The sequence below is a fragment of the Diorhabda sublineata genome, chromosome 5 (assembly GCF_026230105.1).
Source record: "Diorhabda sublineata isolate icDioSubl1.1 chromosome 5, icDioSubl1.1, whole genome shotgun sequence".
In the NCBI taxonomy this organism is placed as follows: Eukaryota; Metazoa; Arthropoda; class Insecta; order Coleoptera; family Chrysomelidae; genus Diorhabda; species Diorhabda sublineata.
Window position 1 is genome coordinate 26,489,537 of NC_079478.1, and position 22,115 is coordinate 26,511,651.

At 31.8% G+C, this 22,115-nt stretch overlaps 2 protein-coding genes across 2 annotated transcripts; both read right to left on the reverse strand.

Moving 5' to 3' along the window:
• Nucleotides 1-4,454: 4,454 nt before the first annotated feature.
• On the reverse strand, nt 4,455-9,850 carry LOC130444682 (uncharacterized). The gene is made up of 3 exons (XM_056779959.1): nt 9,683-9,850; nt 6,253-6,469; nt 4,455-4,768 (listed from the first exon to the last, which is right to left on the reverse strand). The coding sequence occupies exons 1-3, from the start codon at nt 9,848-9,850 to the stop codon at nt 4,455-4,457; spliced, it is 699 nt and encodes a 232-aa protein (XP_056635937.1).
• A 5,079-nt stretch (nt 9,851-14,929) lies between these two features.
• Nucleotides 14,930-19,582, reverse strand: LOC130444683 (uncharacterized). The gene is made up of 4 exons (XM_056779960.1): nt 19,339-19,582; nt 18,000-18,161; nt 16,806-16,996; nt 14,930-15,100 (listed from the first exon to the last, which is right to left on the reverse strand). Exons 1-4 carry the CDS (start codon nt 19,580-19,582, stop codon nt 14,930-14,932), a joined length of 768 nt encoding a protein of 255 aa, XP_056635938.1.
• Between the last annotated feature and the right edge of the window lie 2,533 nt (nt 19,583-22,115).

Genomic DNA, 22,115 nt, shown 5'->3' on the forward strand with positions numbered 1-22,115 from the left:
AAAACTCTCCCAAAAACCTTCTTGAATATTCGTCATAGCAATCGAATGTTAAGAAAGAATTCGAATTCAATTTTCAATCTATCCGCTTTTGCAAATTCTGAAGGCGAATAATTTTATTTAATTCAGTCTGTGAGCAGTATATTATTTTGTATATGTGTTAACCCTAATATCTAATATGTGGGACCATTTGAGTTGAATAATTAGCAATAGAATGTTTTATATATTGATAAAATGGTTTTAATATATACCTTATATCTACAACCAGGAAAGCTTATTTGCCAATTTCCGTTAAATAATATTGGAAACTAAAATTTGGGGCTCGAATTTGACATCTGGCTTCAATTTTCAGTGGGCATTGGTATCTAGCATAGTGCCTGAAATTCTATGTTTGAACAAGAAGAAGTTTTCCAAATGTTTCTAGAAATACCTTGAATGCCATGTGAAATAACCAAATTTATAGAAAAGAATGAAAACATGTTTAGAATGAAATCTATACTGAAAAGAACAAGATTTGAGACCATTGAAACTGTGATACAGTTAAGGACACGCGACTTGAAATAAGTAGTTGATAGAAGAAGTTTTCGAGAACTGTTTCAAATAATATAAGGTTCGTATAGAGCGTTGTTAGCGATGTAAGGTTAAAGGAGGAGTACATATTTAGGGAAATAATAAGTAAAATCATAAAATAAAGTAAGGTAGTGGAGGCAAATATGGCCCACCCTAATATATTTGTTTTTTTTTTTATTAAAACTATGGTGCTTGGTCGGAGAAACATTCAACAGCATTGAAACTCTTAATCGTCGTTATGCTCAAGACCAACGCATTCCTCGTAATAGCAAGTAAAACATTTTGAACACATTCGCATATCAAGTTGGTCTTCTGTTTCACAAGCTGCACATAACCATGACTCCTGTGTAACTTGATTACACATGGACTGTGGGATCGAACTTCGTTGTTTGGAAGTTGACGGAACTGAAAGTTTCGAAGTTGGATATTTCCTAGCTGCTTGGCTATGTCCCTCCGTGAAAAGGCTTTTTGTTACTTGCTGCGCCTTTCGCCTAACCCCAGTCTCCCCAACATTCTTTCCTTCGATAGGAATCGGAAATATTTCCTGAAAAGACGTATTCATTATCTTAGTTGGAGAAGATTGCTGGGGAATCGGTTTGCTTCTTCTAATTAAAGTCGCCAGTGGGACATTTTCATCGTGTGAACTCGGAAGACTTTAATTTATTTCATGGGATAAGGGTCTTTGTGTTAATAAAGAAGGTGCGAATGCGGCATTAGGTATTGCGTCAGGATTTAGAGGGAACAATGTTTTCCTGCGTCATATACTTGGGCCAAACACGGGAAAATATTATGTTCTTGTTCAGGTTTCTTTGTGGGAAGGTATCTCAAAAGTTCATGATCCCAGTTTGCTTCAAAAGAGCGAAATACAGCCTTATCCAATGGCTGGAGCTCGTGCGGTCTATTTGAAGGCAAACAGAATAAAGTGATACCAAAAAAACTCTGCTGTTTCAGCAATGGTAAAATCTAAATGACTTGTAGCTCCATTAAACACAAGCAGTGTAGACTCGTTCGATTTATACTGAGCATAATGTCTTAGAAAGTCATTGAAGAGTTGTGTCATCATAGAGCCTTATAGCCATATTTAACAGTCAAACCTCATCCGTAATTGAAAGTTTTCACTCTTATTTCTATTTTATTCACATTTCCTACTATGTTCAGTAATCAGTAATAATTTGGTTAGTGATGAGCGAGAATATTCTTGATTTTACGGTTTTGCAGAAAAAGCAAGATGAAGACCTAGACCAAGCAGTCCACGACTTATAGAAGATCAAGTCAAAGTATCCAAGACTTTTATGATCTTGAGGTTTTTTTGTAATTTTTGTTTGTTCAAACATAGCTCTCAATTATAAAGTCGAATTTTTTAATAGAAATTTAGAAGGAAAATTTCCACTAAAATGTATTGAAAAAATGCAACAGTTGTCTTTGTTTTGTCTCAAGCAGCTATGTTGTGTAATTTGGTTGATGTTTTTAATAGCAAAAGTAGTACCTAAAATAGTTTTTTCTCAAACCAACCCTTTAAAAATGTTTCGTAATTTTCTAATTGAGCTTTATTATTTTTACAAAGCAGAGACTGAACTCTGCAATACCAAGATCACTTATCACACTGCAAGACCAAGACTAAGCCATACATTCAAGACCTAGACCACTTATTCAAGACCAAGACCAAAACTATCATTGTGTATGGACAATTGAAAAATCTCTAGAAATCCCAATTTATTTTGATATTCTGACAACTTTATATTGGACAAAGTCAACCTGATTTTATTCAAAGTACATAATTTTCTATTTCCATTTATCAAGTTTTTTATGATAATAAAGTATAATTTATAATCACAATTATTGATATACAGATCGATAAATATGATAATTAATAATATTTTATCAACGCAAAACAATTAATGATCTATGTAATTATATGCCCGCAATCGAACTTTCCGACCAGCCCGGAGCGGTCATATAAGCCCTATAAGCACGGCTCAAGGGACAGTATTTAAATGTGTTTTACAGTTTGGTTGGAGTATCCTTGATCCTTGAAACATTATACTACAATTTCTCCATTCAATTTTTTCCATAACCTTCAAACCCAATTGATCACAATTAATTATATTTTGCCACAAAACACGAAATTAAATAATATGGTTTTTCAAACACTGCAAAAGTAATCCTCTTTTTTACTTTGAATTTTACAATATATTTTTTTATTTTTGCTCACTCCGCTCTACACAATCTCTTCTCACCTTGTGACTTGGACTTTCTTTCTTCACTAGGCAATGGGGTTTTTTCGATATTGGCGCCTCTTGATCAGCAGCATCCATAATTTCTGTCTCCAGTAACTTATTTGTTACGCTGATTTGAAGATCAGTAATAGCTATATTATTTTTTTTATTCATCCATGAAGAATATGGCCATTAACCATTGCTGTATCTAGTAACAGCTCAATAGCAATTTTCTTATACCACTTCAATGTTCTTCTCAAAGAAGTGTTGTAACTTGCCATTTAATCAGACAGATCTATAAAAGATTTGCCTTTGTTATACTCGACCACGGCGCGCCGCGGCGTGAGGCTATACAACCACTCCTGCCAATGCTTACAGTCTTATTAGCATGCTTTGTAGAAAGCATCAACACGTCACGCTTATCCTTACATTTTAGTATTTTAATTCCTGTTCCGTTTTCTCTGCTCGTAATTTCTTGTTTCTTCAGCTTCTTTTGTACAAGGTGTTCTACCCTAATTTTTGCAATGTTCCCAATAAATGGATTGGTTTCCTAGCAGCTTTTCTGTAACTCCAAACTTTGTTTGTATTTGTTTTGATTGGAATGTATTGACGTATTTGGAGCGTACAACGTCAACACATATAATTTCATCTGAGACACACGTTTGTAGAAAATTGTTCAAAAGCATTTTGACATATATTTTGGAAAGTCTACTCTCTCCTGGAGATTCTTTATTGTGTGAAAAATGATTTTTTACTTCATATAATATTATTCAAAATATTAGTACAATATATTTTTGCAAAAAACAACGCACTTTTTATTTGCAATATAAAAACACAAAAAAATCTTTGGGCTCAAGGGAACATTTATCAATTTTGGTTGGTGCATAAATTGTTAGAAGATGGTTTGAATTATTAGGAAGATCAAATACATATCTCTTTCCTGGGCGGGTTTCCAAATGTCTCCATAAATATCAATGTCACCGACCAATAGTCCATGTCTGTCGGCTTGAGGTATTTCTCTATTCTCGATATGGTGTTTTCCATTTAGGATTTTTTCTATACAATTCATATTGTTATCGTCAGGGGAATGTCTGACGTCGCCTGCCCATTAGAGTCATTAGATCTTCATTTTTCACTATATTCGTATATAAGAATGAACATTTTTGCTTGTTTTTGTTCTATAGTGACCTATTGTATCCTGAAACATTGGTCCCAAATATTTTCCTTTCTTGTCTCGTTCTCACAATCGCTAATCCGTTAGCCATTGTTATCGTTCATGTCTTAAGTACTAGTCTTATCAGGTATCTCAGCGACTTGGGTGGCATGTAAACATATGCTTCCATCTTTTTTACTATCAGTTCTTACCTTATTGTAGTTCCATGATATGTAAAAACCTTTATTTTACTAGCTATAGTCGTCGGTGTTAACATTCTATTCAAATCAGTCTTTGTTTTCATCACTCCCTACTGAGCATATTTTTGTCCTATTTCTACTAATTTTCATTTTCATTATTCATACTCATACGTTTTCGTCAGTCGAATCCCATATTGTGGACCTTCTTGCTATCAATATAAATAGAGTAGGAGTAGGAGTTAGGAAAACAGATTAATTCATTTGATGTTTTTTATTAACTGGACTTAAATAAATAAATAAGTTAACAAAGAATCTGAACTACTGCTTATATGCCGAATAAGCTAATTCTTGAGCTTCTGAATTTGCTTCGAAGTTTCTTGCGTGTTTCAATGCATGCTCATCCCAAGCTGCATGTGCAGCAAGATGAGCTTGAGCATTATTCTCAGCAATTTTTCTACATAACTGGAAAATGGCCAAAGCTGAGGAGACCACGAAAGAAATAATTGAAAGTGTCAATGCATTCCATGCTTTATAGACCATTGTTCCAAGAATAAAAGGTATCAAAGTCATTCCTTTTAGAAGAAAAATTGTCAAAATTGGGGTGAGAATCTTCTTCACTTTCGATTTTCTACCTGAAAATGAAGAAAATAATTAGAAAAAATATACCGCTGTTTGTTATCTTTTCAGGTATTAATTTTATCTAAAATTAAGTGATAGTTAAACTTTACATTTAAAACATTGTCAGTAACCAAAAAATCCTATTTAGAATTTAATGATCGAAGATAATTCATCTCCACGTATTATAAGTGAAGAATATTTGTCCATTTCTATTACACTACAACCTCGTTTCACTCTTAGTCTAAATTAAGTGTAGCACAGTCCTACTGTATTGAAACCTTTTATTTTATAACATATTATCCACTAAGCTAAGGCATTTTCTGCCTCACCTGTCAACAAGTTTGAACCACATGCTCCATTTTGCCAGTTCTTTTCAACTTTCTCAAAGTTTTGAATCAAAGAAAATAGAATATCTATTAAATTGAAATTTCCTGTTCCGGGTACATCAAAATGTCACGAAATCTAATAGCGACTATATATGGTAAAAACAAGTGACTGTGAGTGGTACAGTAATTAGAATATAGGCGAAATGTAATGAACATTCTATTTATTTTGGACGATTTCTTCCAATAAATTTAACTTTCAAGTAGGAAAAATAGTGACTGAATGTCGTCATCGAAATGTAATTGTAATTTGGGGGTCAGTGAAATGTGGTGAGAGAGGAGCTAAAAACAAATCAGCACGGATACTGAAATATCAACAGAAAATCTTGAAAACATATCAAAAGCACATCTAAGAGTGTGTCAATTTATCTGTTGTTTTTTCAGGTAGAAGTAATATTAAATGTAAAGGTTTCTAGATGAAGATATTTTGTTGTTATTTCATTGCTCATAATATGTGTTTGGTATTAGTAAGAAAAAAGTTTGTTTTGGAAGTCAATTCTAATGTAGCTAGACGCCGTGATCAACTAAATTATTGCTCTGATTCTTAACAAAACGTTTAGAGTTGAATCCCAAATCCAATTTTCCAAATTAGGTGCGCTTATCGGAAAACACTGGCAAATTATTTTGCATAGTATAGCTTTTCAATATAGTTGATCAGATCCGTCGATCGTAAGTAGTTCTATCTACATTATTTGAGAACACATTTTTTACTTAGTTCCAATTTGTCATTGCAATCAAACTCAAGGGATACTTAGAACAAGAAACTTGTAGAAGGAACTAGATGTAACTTCCTTGAAGCTGACACAAATACTGCTGTTTATTAGAATTATAGCTATAGCTATAGATAATGCAAGCTATGAGAGATGCACAGTAGATTGAAGTGAGATATAAAAACTGGTAGAAGTGAGATGTACCCTACGTCCAATCACGGACATGGTACAAGAGGAAGAAAATTTGAAAACATACGCCGCTGAAAATACATTCATACAAATAAGAAAAATTGGAAATGATGAATCTAATAGTGATACATATATGAAATCAACTAACTGCACAATTACTAATTGCAAAACTGAATATCTCTTAATTTTCTATCACTTTTAGTAATTCCCACATACCTTCTTCTACTGCATTTGTGCCATATTTAATACTCAATCCCATTTCTTCATTATCCAAATTTTTTGTGTTGAGCGTTACAGTACCAAGAAGTGGTAGTTTAAAGGTAACATCATGTGTTTTTATGTACTTTTCCAATTTTCCTTCATAACCTAAATTTCTACTTTCAAGTTCATCCACTTCAGCACCATTTGGACTAATTTCGACGTCTTCACCAACCTAGAGTTTAAAAGAAGTGATTAGTTTTCTATAACAATAGGTAGTAATCAATTACAGAGTTTTAATACAATACCGTTGTACCTCACCACAAAACCTAGTAAGTAGTAAGTATATTTCTGATCAATTTAGCACCATCCTCATTAAAATTATCACAAAATATCAATCACTTTCATTCAATTCAGAAAGTTTTGATTCGAGGATTTTTCGATTCAAAGTATTTCGGTAAGTATCTCACTTCCAGTATTGGTTTTGATGACACGAACAGAAAATATTCACCTATATATTTATCTCTGTTTTATTTGAGGTTATGGATGAATAATATATTTATAACTCAAACAAGATTTGAATCGATTTGAAGGTCATTTTTTCAAGATACCATTTTATCCTTAGGAAACAGACAATTTTACTCGCGTAAAGATATATTTCCGCATGTGTATTAACTGACAAAAATGATATCCAAATTGTGGATATTTCTCTATACATCTCAGTACCAGTACCCAAAGAAACTCCCATCCTAAATTGATAAACAGTGATTCAAAGGGCAATAATTAGTTGATTGATTTTTCAGTAGAAAGGCGATGAAAACAAGGAATGTATTTGGATCTGTGAAAAAATCTGGAAAAAAAATTTTGGATATAATTTTAACGAAGCTGGGTATTAACTATCAACTGTAACCGTACATATATTGCAAAGTACTTTTTGCTTTTTTCCTTATTACGTAGTATAGTATTGGAAAATGTTCAACTCACTATAATTTTTTAAGATTAAGACTTACGAGTAAGTTAATACTCAAAATATATACTATTTTCCACTGTAGCCAAGCATAAATATTGATCAAAAAAATAAATGTAGAAAAAAAAACATGACGATCAAACTTTTGAACCTAATGCAATGAAATTTGGAAATTCATTTTCTCCGGATTGACAATCAAACAACAGAAACCGCTTCTTTCGCGGTAGATTATTTAGACACATTCTGAATGTATTATGATTACCTTCTGGAAATGTCAAATGTGCATGTTTTGTTCAGAATATGTTCTGAACATAGATTCCTCCACGAACATCTAAAATTGTAATTTGAATTCAAAACTAGCTATGGGAATAAAATGTATATAAATAACTAGCCGAAGGTTTTTTCTTGATATTTGTGAATATAAAGTCAACTAACACGTTTTTTAAAATACAATTACATAGAAAACTACATAGATTAAAGGTTATTTCGTGGTAAATATCACAAAAATGATGAATGCACATGCGCCAGATTAAAAATCCTTACCCATGTACGAGGATACATTGGACGTATTCAGAGCACTCTCCGAATTAGAAATCTGTGCTCCACGAACACTTCAAATCCTAAAAATGTTTCATTAGCACCGCGAACGCATGATTTGACACTACGCATGCATCTGTTGAAAGAACAAGTTCAGGATATCTACCGCGAACAAACCTAACCATATGACGTTTCTTCTTGAATGGATATGATTAGCTAAGCGGTTGTAAAAATGATTTAATGTAGAAAATTCTTTTTGAGTACTGTTTTTTACTTATTTACTTATAATGACCTTCAATATATACATTTTCTGTCAGTCCCTTCGGTACGCGCACCTCTTTTCCTTTCACAGCTTCAACAGATGTAAATATTGTTACTTTTAATGCATCTGATTCGTTATACCTTTTCTTATAAGTTTGATTCGTTTACAATAGTATCCAAAGTGTCAATACAAATACTTTTGCAAGCTTCCTATGAGTATTTCAGGCAACAGCTTTGCACAAACTTTTCGCATGTTAAAATTTTGATGTGTTGTTTACTGCACTAATTATTTGTCAATTCCTATAGATTCAGCAATCGGTCGAATACTTAGCCGATGATCAGATCGAATGAGATCATCCATTTTTAGCGTGGAAGCGCGACTAGAACATGAATCATCTTCAACATCTTCTCCGCCATCTTGAACACTTTACCACTCAAACGCACGTGGACACGATAAACATTCATTGACATATACTTGTTTCAATAACTTTTAAGTTTCAGCTGCAGTTTCTCCAAGTTTCATGTGAAATTTTATGTTGCTTCATTTTACGGCAAAACAATAAAACAACTCCTATACACACGAATGGAACGGCTACACTTATTTATCCACAGACACGGTGGACATCGCATTCGAAAGAGTAGGCTTCATGCTAAACGGCTGAGAGTTGTTATCCCTTGGCGCTTGCCGTTGCAGCGTTAGTCTTGTTACTTAGCCACATTTCGTATAATGAGAATCGAAATGATTAATCAAATTATTGATAAATTAGTATTATATCAGTGAAATCATTTCATTCAACTTCATGTAGAACATGCTTCGCTATACGATAATGCAGTATAATAATATTGGCAGTTCGATAAGTTTGAAACTATCCTATCCTTTGTGGTAGCAAATGTTAGTACACTTTCAATTACGCCAATTATCATAGAGATGCTTGAACTGAAATTGGAGTATATTTTCAAAAAAATTATTTGTGGTAACGAATACTAATATTATTTTTCATCTCGTGAGTTGAGATTAAAATGTTAAAAATTCATTGAATGAAATTCCATATGAAGACGACACTTGCATCTGGCAAAATGCAGCTTGAGTTCATCATTGTACTATAAATGAATTCAATAACAGCCGTTTTAAGAATTTTATGTTTTGATAAATTTCTGGTAACTAATTTTGAATAGCTTTTTGAGGAGTAAGTTTGAACTAAATCGTCCGTTAATGATGGTAACTCTAAAAATCAAAATGAAGCCGAGAATGGCATCAGGCATAATGAAGCTTGAACTCTATGATTAGAAAGTTCTACTATAGCTGCAGAGCGATGAATTTCATGTTTTGATAAACTCATTGTAACATAAGTTGAATGAAGTTCAAATTAAGACGCTTTATGGTTGACATTTGAGTTAATTTAATAAAAATATGAACAATTTTATTAATAAAAACTTCAGCAATCAACATAAATGGAAATATTTAAGACTATTGAGGATATTTGTGAGTGAATGGATGGAAAGTTATTTGAACAAAAATGAGAACAGTTGTTTTTTGTTGACAGTGGTCTCGAATAATCTTTTACACAAATATAATTACTTTTAGACTAAGGAATAAAGATTAATGATATTCAAATCATTGAACAAGTCAACTAAACTTTATCTCACAATTAAATTATGAATTTTTTAGAAGTTTTTGCATACTTGCACATTATCCTGACTAAAGATATTGTCAAAAAAGTCAGCTATAGAATCCTGAACGTATCCAATAGGGTCATCTTCAAAATCCGAAGCTTTTTCTTTGCTAGCTATTGGAGAAGCCCAAGTTGAAGACACTAAAACTAAAACAAAACAAACTTTGAAACCTGTCATTGCGAAAATTCTACTAATGAATGAACATAAAAAAGTATCCCTATTAGTTTTATATACCTCTATAACTAAAAAGCTATCGGGACATATATGGTGAACAAATTTACTTTTAGGAAACCGGAGCTCATCGTAGTATGCATATTAATAGATGGTTAAGGTGAAACACTACACGCGTATTTTGGTATTCAGTACTTCTCCTTATTAAAGTAACAAAATATTTGGGCCGGCTTACTTTTGTTTCGATTTCTTTACAGAGACTCGCATCGAAATCAGTGAAACTTTTGCGAAGACGGATACAAGAAAATAAATTCAAATAAATTAGCTTTTATTGAATTTGTGGCAATAATTATATAGTGTTTTTATCAAGTACACGTTTTTCAAAATATGAGCATTAAAAATTTTAAAATAGGATAATATTTCTGATGGTTTATAATTATTTTGTTAACCAAATTGCACCATCCAGCACTCAAATTATTTTAATTTCTCAAATATATTGTCATTTACTTCTCTGTGAAGTAAATAGTTATTAATAGACAAAATGTTTTCTGAAGAGAATTATTTTAGATAATTCTGAAGAGTTTGTTTTTTAAGAACTGAACATTACCTTTGTGGGATACAAATATTGTCGTCAATTGATCGATTAATTAGCCTAGCTTGCTGTGTTTACAATCTTTTCATTACAATCCAATGACAAATTTTGTTCCAATATTGAACGTCAAACATGGGCAAAATATCTGCCTTTGATTTATGTATGATTTAAACTATGTAAGTACTCTGTCTATATCACCATAAAATTGAGAATTAGTAACAAATTAACATACAGAAACTTTCCATTATCTATCTAAGCAGTAAAGTCACATGGATCATATTCATTTTTTCTATTACTGTACATATAATTTTAGCCATTATTATTCTTTAGATTTTAAGTTGATTTACAATCTGCAATATCCAAGTTATTTTATTTTAAACTAAAACCCTATATTTCATTACATGTTTGGAATAAGTTTGACTTACCTTAAAAATAATATAGAGTTGTGATGTGTTCTATCTAGTATTTGAGAAGTTATAACCAATTTTCCATAAAAATGGTAACAAGTTCAATATCCTGTACAATGTAAGAGAAATTTAAGAATGAAGATTTGTTGCTGCAAAAACTTTCGAAAAGTAAAAGTAATTCTGGAAAATTATTAATTCTCTTATTACTCATTCTATCTGTTACAGAGTGAATGAAAATACTAATACGTCATATTCTCGTTTTTTTTTCAAATGAATCTTCCTGTATTTTATGTGAGTATCGGAAAATACTACCAACATACTTCTTTTGTCGAGTTTTTCTATGCCTAAAATTATTAGTTCTTGAGATATTCACAATAAATTGTGAGTTTGTAGCCTTAGATCCCTGGCAGGAGACTCTCCCTCAAGAAGTTGTATTTGGCCTCAGTTAAAATACCTATTGAAATACTAGGTACTAGGATGGGGAGAACAATCAATATTAAATTGAACGCCACCAGCTTCTTAACGAACGTCAATTGATAAAAAAATAGGCGGAAAAGCTGGAAACACCTTTTGAATTGAATCAAAAATAAAAATTAAACAATATAAAACTATCCCCAGACACGATTATCCAACTTAATATTCACTGCTAAGGACAATAAAAAGAGTTGGCTCCATCCCCAAATAGAAAATGTCAAAAAAGTCTCTCTGTCGATTAAACTCTTGTTGCAATTGAATGGGGTACGGGTGCATTTTGTTTTTGTCAAGAATTTTTTGAAAACTGTAGTAACTTAGTTCTTGTTCGCTAGAAATAATACTTACTTGTGTGTGGGTTTTCAGTATCTGCTAGTAAACGATTAATATAATTTTTTTCTGTCACAAGTGTTTAATCGTTCATGCTTTTTATAATTAACTGAATTCGTGCAACTGTAGGTTGCCACTTTTCAGAAAAACATTCATAGCATACTCATGCTGATAGTAAGGGTTTTTTGTCGCATTCTATCAATAAACAGATCGTATCAATCATTTTATCACTAGTAATATTCATATTTCCCCTTGTTCAAATTCTTCGAAACATCAAAAACTCTACCAAACCGTTGAATCAAAAAACAATAATGTACATATTGTCATGTCACGTCATTGTTAGATATTAGTTTTTGACAAATATCCATACATACAATTACATAATCATTGTATTGCACAAATAATCAGAATATCTCAAGAACTAACAGTTTTAGGTATAAAAATACGACGAGAAAGAAGAATATTGGTAGTACTTTTCGACACTCATTTAAAATACAGGGTAAAACAACCTAGAAAATAATGTATTGGTATTTTATTATTATTAATATTATGAGTATTAAAAAAATACATAATTCTCCGGAATTTTTTCTACTTATTGAAAGCTTTGGCCGCAACAAATCATCATTCTTGAATTTCTCTTATATTGTATACGATATTGAATTTTTCATGGAAAATTATTGGAAATATATTATTGAAATGGGGAAGTTAAGCTGATTCCAAATGTGTAATAGAATCTATGTTGTTTCATTTAAGTGAACCTGAATTTGATATGGTACAGCTAGGAATCGCAATCCCATACTGTTTCCAATTCCACGGGATTTTTGCTGTGATGAAAATCAACAACGCCTTAGTTACTAATAATTGGATAATTATTTTACCAGCTGGGCTACTCATTTATTAATAAAAGACCCAGGAACTTAAAAAAATATTAATATTTGGTAGAATTTTGTAGGTACTTTTGAACTATACTATTTAACTAAAAATATTAATTCTAATCTTTATCTGTGGTAGCAGGTACTTAATAGTTATAATCAGTCTTTTGTATTCTCAAAGGATATCATTTAAATTTAGTTCACTGATAGTCTTTCAATTTATCTTAATAAATAATTTATCGTAACGTCAGAAATATGAAATAATCAAATAATCAGTCACAAATATAAAATAATCAGTCACTTCTCTTTTCAAAAATACTCATATAATCTTAAAAAACAAATGACATCAGTCGTTTTATATTCCAACTTTCTTTCTGCTTCTAATGTTGTTCACTCCATCGGTTTCAAATGCTGCTATTTTTTCTTTAATATTTCATCAAAGTTTTTTTCTTTTGTAGTTTCAGCCTGTTTATTCATGCTCTTTGTCTTGTTTCAGCTGCATTTCTAATTCCTCTTGTAAAGTTGAACTATTTTCCACAGATTGTTGACTATTATTTGCATCTATGTCTACGTCATCTACTATGGTCTCAGCGTCGTCTTTAATGACTCTGCATAAATGTTTTTAATTTATTAATATTACTTATACTATTACAATATAATATATAATAACTTGTTCGCTTTGGCATCACAAATGTAGAATGAGCGTCGTCTTTAATGAGTCTGCATAAATGTTTTTAATTTATTAATATTACTTATACTATTACAATATAATATATAATAACTTGTTCGCTTTGGCATCACAAATGTAGAATTGGGCGTTTTCAATTCTTGTTCATACTTAATTGGATGCTGTAAGTAAATCAACATAGCAGTAATTTTACTGCGTCTTCCTTTCACTCTAGCAGGTAACGCCACGGAAAGTTCTTTACATAAAACTGTATCTTGCTACGTCGATCGATGAGAACTTTCATAAAATACATGCAGAGACTGTAAAATCTGTCTAGCATATAAAGCAAGTTGTTCCAGCGAGTGCGGTAGTGTAGAATCAAGCTTAATTCTTTTCCGGTCTCTGCTTTCACAAATTCTTTCAAACACACATCATCTTTATTTTGGCAACCCTCGGAAAGTCTTAACCACTTTTCGAACTTTTTTAATAATATCATTATACTCATGAATCACTTCAGCGGGTTGTCTATCGATAGTTATTGTCAAACCAAGTTCATCATTTATTTCTTCCACATTTTCGTCGTCATCAATATCCAAAATGGTCAACGACTTTTTTTGTAAGTTCTATATCCTTTGATCCATTTTGTACAGAATGCATGTACCGTGTGCAACACAGCTGTGAATTTCAAGATGCAAGTTTACTAACTTTTGCCATGACACTTGCACCGTCAGTTCAAATTCAAGACAAAAACTCCTGAAGTGCTCTTTAACTAATCCAATAAAATGCTCAGCAGTAGCAGTGAACCATGTATTCGAATCAGACCAAGATTAAAATGAGTTTCTTTGTGTTGAACATTAACGTTCAAATATCGGTGATTTTTTTGAGATGTTGACTCGTCGAAGCTAAGCAAAAATCTTTGTAGTTGCTTCTTGATAAGTGCAATTTCGATAATCATGTCATCTTTAACCTTGTAGATCTGATTGTATTAGAAGAGTTGGAATCCACTTTTCGAGAACAAATACCTCAAATCTGAAAACGTTCAGAGAGAATAGACATTCTCTTCTCTTCTCTTTCCTCAACATATTTTGAGATAATGTTGAAGGCAAGGGTTCTTTAAATGATACCTCCGTGTTTTGTTCAGATAATTGACCTATTATTAAATAATATTTAGTCCTCAAGTTGGTTTTTATGCCAGTGTTTTTCTCAAGAATGAATAGTTATCAATAAGTTGAAATGAAAGTTGAAAATTTTCTATAACAATTCTAACAACAATACCAGTTCAGATGAATTCCAAAATTTTCGAGCTTCAAATCATTCATTTCAAATGTAATGGCTCAAGCTTATCAATGCTCTAGGATTTGATAAAGATCTCAGCAAATATGCTCCACTCAGCAACAAAGGATTATACCTACATACACCACTTATATTTTAATAAATCTAGTATCGAATATGATCATTCATTAAGTCGTTAATTTATTGGGCATCTAGGTATTGATTGTTTTTAACAAATTCCACTAGAATTTTTCTAGATTTTAGAAAAATATATTTTTATATCGGTTCTTAGTATAAATTACTCACTGAAAATATACGAAGATACTGTAAATCTAGTTATGACTCCAATTCTCACTTAAGTCCGTATGTGAATGATAAAATAAAATAAGTACACTCGATAATCTTATTTATTGCAACTCATAACAAATAAATAAATAAATTAACAAATAAATAAAGAAAAATGATAAATACAAATTATTTGCGGTGAGCGCTGTAAGCCAAATCTTGTCCTAAATTCCTGGCAACGTAAAGAGGTGCACCCACTGGTACAGCTGGTACCGCCGGAGCTGGTAAAACATCAATGTGATGATAACCAACGTGATGATCTACATGGTGAGGATGATGTACTACCTCGTAGGCTGGTACCTAAAATATGATTACATTTGAGACAAATTGTTTCATCTATTACTGCTAAATATGTAGATTCATTATTATCTTTCTCTATATCTGACAAAAATAGATCTGAAAGGTTTTATAATCGTAGGCAAAGTTTTATATTCGAAATACGAAATATGTTATATTATAGTAGTTTATGGATAGAATAGGATAGTTAACATTTATGTGAATATATAAAGTCTGATATTGCCATCATTATGTTTGACATTTTTACTAGTGATCGTACTCAGAACGTGCTGTCATAGGAGTGCTATTTGAGCTTGTTTACAGATACTTGAAACATTCATATTTGTCAAAAATGAAATTAAATTGCAAACATTTTCCTGCGATGAATTTCTATGACTTCCGACATGGATTAGACCAACAGTAGTGTACCGATCAACTCGTTTCTCAAGCCAATATTGCAAGATTTGTTCTCTTGGATATCGCATATTTTACGTCTTTAAGATCGTGACTGCCCACGAATCCATGGATACATGCATAATAACCCGAAAATAGACAAAAAACGATTGTATGAAAATTTATAGACGAGACAAATAAAACAAAAGTTTTTCTCGCACGAAGCACTTCGAAGCAAATGGCAAAGAGCAGTGTATATTGTCGGTAGAATAGTACGCCAGCATTTTGTTGCCAGAAGTGGTCGAAATAACAGGGCAACCAATCGCGGAAGACTAATCGTTCTACACCACGACAATGCTAAGTCTCACATATCAGTTCAAACACAAACGTCAAAACATAGCCGTACAGACCTTGTTTGGATCCCAATTTCTTCTTATTATCGCCGATCAAAAATAAATTGCGAGGTCAACGTTTTTCTACATCTCGAGAAGCAGTTGATGTGTTCAAATCACAAACATTATGTTTGTCTATCTCAATATTCAAGTAGCAATCCTCCTAGCTGTTTAGATGTTAATGTAATCTAGCTTTAAAATACTGAAACGGGAGGTTGTCAATTGAGGCGCTGCATATATTATGTCTTCGGATTGTTGTAAACATTTTTGACAAATGCCAAATAGAATTAACTACTCTAATCTGGTTTACTACGAGGACAATGATTTATCGATTCTACAATTGATCACATTACAACAAGTTTTTAACACATCGCCAAATGCGGCGGATAGGGTGGATGCTCAATTACATTATTTTTTCTAATGGATGGTGGTACTTAAAAATGCAGAGCTCCAGCTTTAATTTCTCTAGCTTTGTGGCATCTCGAAATATACGGAGTGGTCGTAGAATGGTCATTATGTTTCACCACAAGGTTAGTGCATATACACATTTAATGATTCGATAAAAATTTGATTCATAAATTTCATTCCATCTATCGTATAGTCCCGATAAAGCACCATCTAAGAGTATTTTTAGTTTTTACAAAACCGTTTTGATAAAGAAAATAGGTAATAAAAGAGATGTCATGTTATAAAACTTTTGCCATTGAACCTCAGAATATTTACACTTATGCAATTATGGAAATACCAAAATATTGCAATATGTGGAAGATTATTTTGGTTTAAATGTACTGGAATCAATTTAAAGTGAAGAAAAATAAAGGATAGTCCATTTCAATTGCAAACATCACGCTGTTTTAAGCTATCCTGAATTATGACTTAAGGTACCTGTTTATGAATGAAATCTTTTGTATATCTGTTTCTACTATCTTAAGGTGTGTACTTACTTTAGGTGCCAGGAGTTTGGAGAAAATACTGATAGCTCCAGTCAAAACTAATGATAGTAGACCCAAAGTTAAAGCTTTCCATGTTTTCAAAGCTATTAAGGCCAAAGCGAAAGGAATGATGAGTGCTGCTTTGAATTTAAGACCCAATAAAAATGGGAAAATGATCCTTTTGATTAGTTTCGATGATCTTCCTATTAAAATTTGAAAGAATTCATAATTATATGACAATAAAATTTAATATTTGTATTTTATTGCGACAATATTGTCTTATGTAAATGAACTATGTTAAAAGGATATTAAGAAAAAAATAAATTTAATTAACAACTTTAAATTCGCATTTATATACTAATAAATAATGATTAATTAGTAATAATATGCATCTGTTATTTTTCAAGTACAGAAGAGAAATAAAGATGCTAAAGACAAGTGAAATATTAATCATTCTTTATTTGGAATTATCAATTGGGAGTTATCGTTAGAGTGACTAAAGAATCTTTAAAGTTGATATAATTTATTGCTTATTCTTTATCGGGAAGCTTACCAATTGACGTATAACAAAGAAAAGGAAAGGAAATTAAAGTTTCCTAGTCGAAAGAAGACAAAATTTTGAGATCTAATCGCATAGAATATCAGTCGTTGATTATTGAATCAACGTTTCTTCTTAATTTTTTTGCTAATTATTTTATATCCACGTTTCTGGTATATTATTCTTGATAAAGACAATGACTGTTTTCAGTAATGTATTGTAAGTTGAGTATGAGAAAATGGGAATGTGTGGAAGAGTTAAATCATAAAAATATCCTCATTTCCAAATTAAAGATTGAAATTGATATGGATTAATATAATTGTATGGAGCGAAACTGCGAAACCATAGATGCATACGAAAAGTAAAGACTGCAGGCCATGAAGATGTGAATATGGAGAACAATAGCGAGAACATATTGGTGTAAATATGTAGAATTGAACTTATTGAAAATAATAATGAAGTACTTATAGGTTTTCTCATAATATTCGACAGCTTCTTCAATATCAAAAGGACATAAGAACTGCAATAAGCTGTCCAGTTACAATAAAATGAAGTAGTTGAAGGCTAATAGGGAGAAACAGTTACTTAAATTGACTCAATTATTTATTAAAATTATCTGTCAGTTTTTTCGTTCACCAATAAACTGGTTTCAATGAGATTCAACATACCAGTGGCTGCAAGTGGAACCGAAGCTTGAGTAGCTTGGAACGTTCTTGGAATATATTCTTTCAAAGGTCCATCGGGCCGAAGGAGGGCTGGAGCTTTTGCTACCACAATGTGGGATTGTAGAAAGTCTTCAAATTTTTCTAAAATATCTTTTTCACCTTTCCCTTCCTAAAATATCAAATAACTTAAATTACAATGGAGCTTTAAATAGCCTTTTGCAGATTTTGTTTTTAATAATAAGTATTATTGTTTAGTAATGAAAAATGACACTGAAGTTTTAGAGCTTTGTTGCCAACGATATCTTTTAAATAAACTTGTTATGTTACTTTACATTAGAGACGTTCTAGATAGAAGGATTGGGGACTGAATTCGGAAGGGATAACTTCGAATGTATATTAAAATGATCTGCACCACAATATGTGAACTACAAACTCAATTATTTTGCCCATATGTTAAAATCGTTTACCTTGCTAATTATTAGAAAAGCAATACATTTCTTATCCTGGACAACTTTTGAACAATACAATAATAACCTGCTATATTAATTTTGACCACAAATATAATATAATATGGTTTCTAACAAGTCCACAAATGTTTACTTTGAATTTGATATAGTAATTATGCCAAAATAGGAACGAAAGTTTCACATAAATTCAGCGAAAAACATTCAAATCTGCTATCATTACGCCGGCAGTTTAGGGAAAGTAAGGGAAAAAAAATTACATCGACAAATTGGCAGTGGCGAAGATATCAAAATGAATACTACTACTACAATCATATTTACGAAAATCATATCTGAACTAGGCTATTTATTGATATTGATTTTTAAGATCATATCTATATTTAGATTGCTTATAATTTAATACATTCTATAGATCAGAAATAAAATAAATGTCAAACCAATTAATTAGTTCTAAAAAATTTTGGAAGCCATTCAGCATGGATTGGAAACTTTCTACATTGATTTTTTAGGTAGTTTGCTAATCAATATAAGTTGAACGAAGTGTGAAGTGTGAAATATGATTTTCGAAAAACTAATGAGTTGTTGACTAAAATTCTATTAAAATTCACACTTAATTCTCTTTGCGCTCTTCACAGTATTACTAAAAAAATTTATTTCGAACACTCAACATTGACCTCAAACTACTTGGAGAAATGACAAATTCAGATGAAACGTTTCGAAATTAACAACTACATTTTCTTGAAAATATATATTCATTCATCAATTTTTGAGAATTTCTTTGAAAAAAATAACTTCATTATCAAGGATTATTGAATATTGAAATGAAGCAAAGTTGGTCTAGAAAAAAAAGTTTGCCTGAATCGACTAAATTTAAAAACTATTTACCTCAACTTCAGGATTATATTTCTTTTGGAGCGACAAGTCCTCTGTAATTCGAATAACATTGTTTCTAGAAGCTTCGTCCATCCAGTGAAGAGCTTTAGGCTTCACACAAGAAATACTGAAATCTTTAAGGCAAGTATTATAAATATCCTGAACAACTTCGACGGCAGATTGATCACATCGCGTTAACACCAATAAACTGGCTAATAAATATAATAATGAATAATTTATGGTGTTCATTGTGCGGTACTATTAGTGAAGTACTAGACAAGAATGAAATTCAGTTGTAAATTAAACTTGGATATATAGATTATTGAACGGATATGATTTAGTATTTGTACGTGTATATATGTTCAAAATTAGCTAGACTGTAATATTATTGGGGTTGAGCGGAGCGATTGTGTTCATGAATTATTTAGCAATGTTTTGTATCTTAAAACAGAAATTATATAAAAAAATTGTTAAAAACTTATAAGAGAGACAATAAGATATGAAAAAGTTGACTGTTTTGAATTGTATAAAAATGAGTTATTGATTCTACGTAATCCCGGTTCCCTATCTGCTGTCATCAATACTTTGCAGATCCTCGATTTCACAACAATAGTTATTATATTCGAAGAATGAAATGGATTTTTTCCGCTCTTCAGATTGGGATTAGTCAATTAGAACCTATTTTTTGTGAAGCCAAAAGTTGCTATTACCCCTCTTAGCAGGCAGGCTGCAAAGCATACTCTGCAGAGATGGATGGAATTACCTGGTATGAGACAAGCTAAGGCAGACATAGATGGGTTTTCTCCTCCACTTAAACACCCGCAAGTGTTTATTGGTGACTGGCCTTTTCACCAAACACGGTCGTCTAAGATGTTTTTTTCACATCATGTGCAATCCGAAATACCCCTGATGCATGGAGGAGAAGGAAATTGCATGGGTGAGTGCCCAGCACTGACATATGTGGGGTTAAAATGCACTAGCAAGCCCCATAGTTTGTCTAGTTATGTTAAAAGGCTTAAACCAAAGTACTTAATTAACTTTTCAATGGACACCGGCATTTGAATAACAGGATGAGATGTTGTTTTCTCAAAACTGAGCTTCTGCCACTCCATTCTCGATTTTTTCATATTTAAACATGTATGTATCGTCGGCTACTAACAAAAAAGTCATAGACATAGTAAGAGCTAGACACAGGGGAAGATTTGGCTAGACGAAATCAAAAAAGCGACTGAGAACACAGGAAAGAAACAGAAGACCAAAAAAAATAGAATGAATTTTGGAAGAATTTTGATAAAAAAACTCAACCCTATGTCTTACATTTGTAAAGGTAGATAGACATAAGAATTGAGTGGGTAAATAAGATATAGTATTATTATGAATGATGTAATTGTTCTCTAGTGACTACTGTAGCTATATATTTGAGACCTTTAATTAACAACTACGGCAAATTTTGGACGAATTCTTAGAATTTAGTGAAAATTGGATTGATGTTACAGATGACACATCAATAACCACATATTAATGTTGAGTATGCAATGAAATTGTCGATTTATGATCGATATATCGATATTATTTTTGTAATTAAAACGATTTCAATCATTTTTTCGGTGAGTTTTTTGCACCACTTCCACCTACTATACTCTATATTAGTTCAATGAAATCGATATAAATATGGACTTCAAGATAAGGAAAGTGTCAAGAAGTAGGTAACGAATACTTATAATGAGGTTTGTATCTAACACCTAATTTAGCCCTAAAATAGAAGACCAAATGCTTCGATTATATGTTAAGAGTAAATATTATAGTAACTTGAGAAATATACCTACATAAAATCATGTGAGGTAATTGGAAATATATTTTCATATTCATACAAAATATGTATTCATCGCACTTTAGATAATTTAGTTCTTTCACTTTTCATTGTTTTGACATATGAAATAGGCGATTGTACTACCAAAACTATTCATATAAGTAAGTTCTTGAGCTAAATGATTGTTCTTTCCATTTACCAGAGTATCAAACGGTGACTTGCTTACATTGCCAATAATGTAAATACTAACTTTACCATATGTTTACTTGTGACAAATCTATAGAAAAGCGAATATTTTGACTAATTGAGCTGTCGAAACTGCAAACTGATATTACATGTCATTCTGAAGATACTTACATCTTTTTTTAAATTTTGATAACTGTGTCGACCTGTCCTTTAAGGTTAGAGGTAATCGTGTATCATGAACATGGAGCAAAAATTCTTAAAAATACCAAAGATACCAATATCCAATTATAATTTGAGACAAAGAAAGTCAGTAGAAATTATTTGATTGCTATGATATTTAGCAAATAAATCAAGAAATTCGTAATGTGAACATGATTGAAATTAAATTTATGCCGGGCGAGGAGAATCTAAGTTTTTCCTAGCCAACTAACAAGTTTCTTACCTTAATTCCTATTATATCGAGAACTTGTTCAAATGGGGACAAAATCAGGGCTCTTGGAGACCGAAATTGTAAATGGAATTGAGCCTAGTGGAAGTATAAGTTATGTTTGATAAAGCTCCTACACTCGCGAACATCCATCATTTTATGCAGAATGGAGCTTCGCCGCACTACGCGAAAGTACTTAATGTTTCTCTCAGAGAAGGAATAGGCAGACGAGGACTCGTTAGCAGGCACGACCTTGTAGTCTAACACCTTGTGTACCTTCTTTTGGGACCTTCTCAAGTATTCCAATTGTTGCAAGAGGATCACACACCGTTCCTGACCTTCGCACTGCAATTTAATAG

Coding starts and splice junctions, on each gene's coding strand:
- LOC130444682 (XM_056779959.1), bottom strand. CDS start 9,850: ATGACAGGTTTCAAAGTTTGTTTTGTTTTAGTTTTAGTGTCTTCAACT. Junction 6,470..9,682: donor TTAGTCAGGATAATGTGCAA/GTATGCAAAAAC, acceptor TTTAAACTCTAG/GTTGGTGAAGACGTCGAAAT. Junction 4,769..6,252: donor CACAAATGCAGTAGAAGAAG/GTATGTGGGAAT, acceptor CTTCATTTTCAG/GTAGAAAATCGAAAGTGAAG.
- LOC130444683 (XM_056779960.1), bottom strand. CDS start 19,582: ATGAACACCATAAATTATTCATTATTATATTTATTAGCCAGTTTATTG. Junction 18,162..19,338: donor TCCTGAAGTTGAGGTAAATA/GTTTTTAAATTT, acceptor TATTTTAGGAAG/GGAAAGGTGAAAAAGATATT. Junction 16,997..17,999: donor GGTTCCACTTGCAGCCACTG/GTATGTTGAATC, acceptor AAATTTTAATAG/GAAGATCATCGAAACTAATC.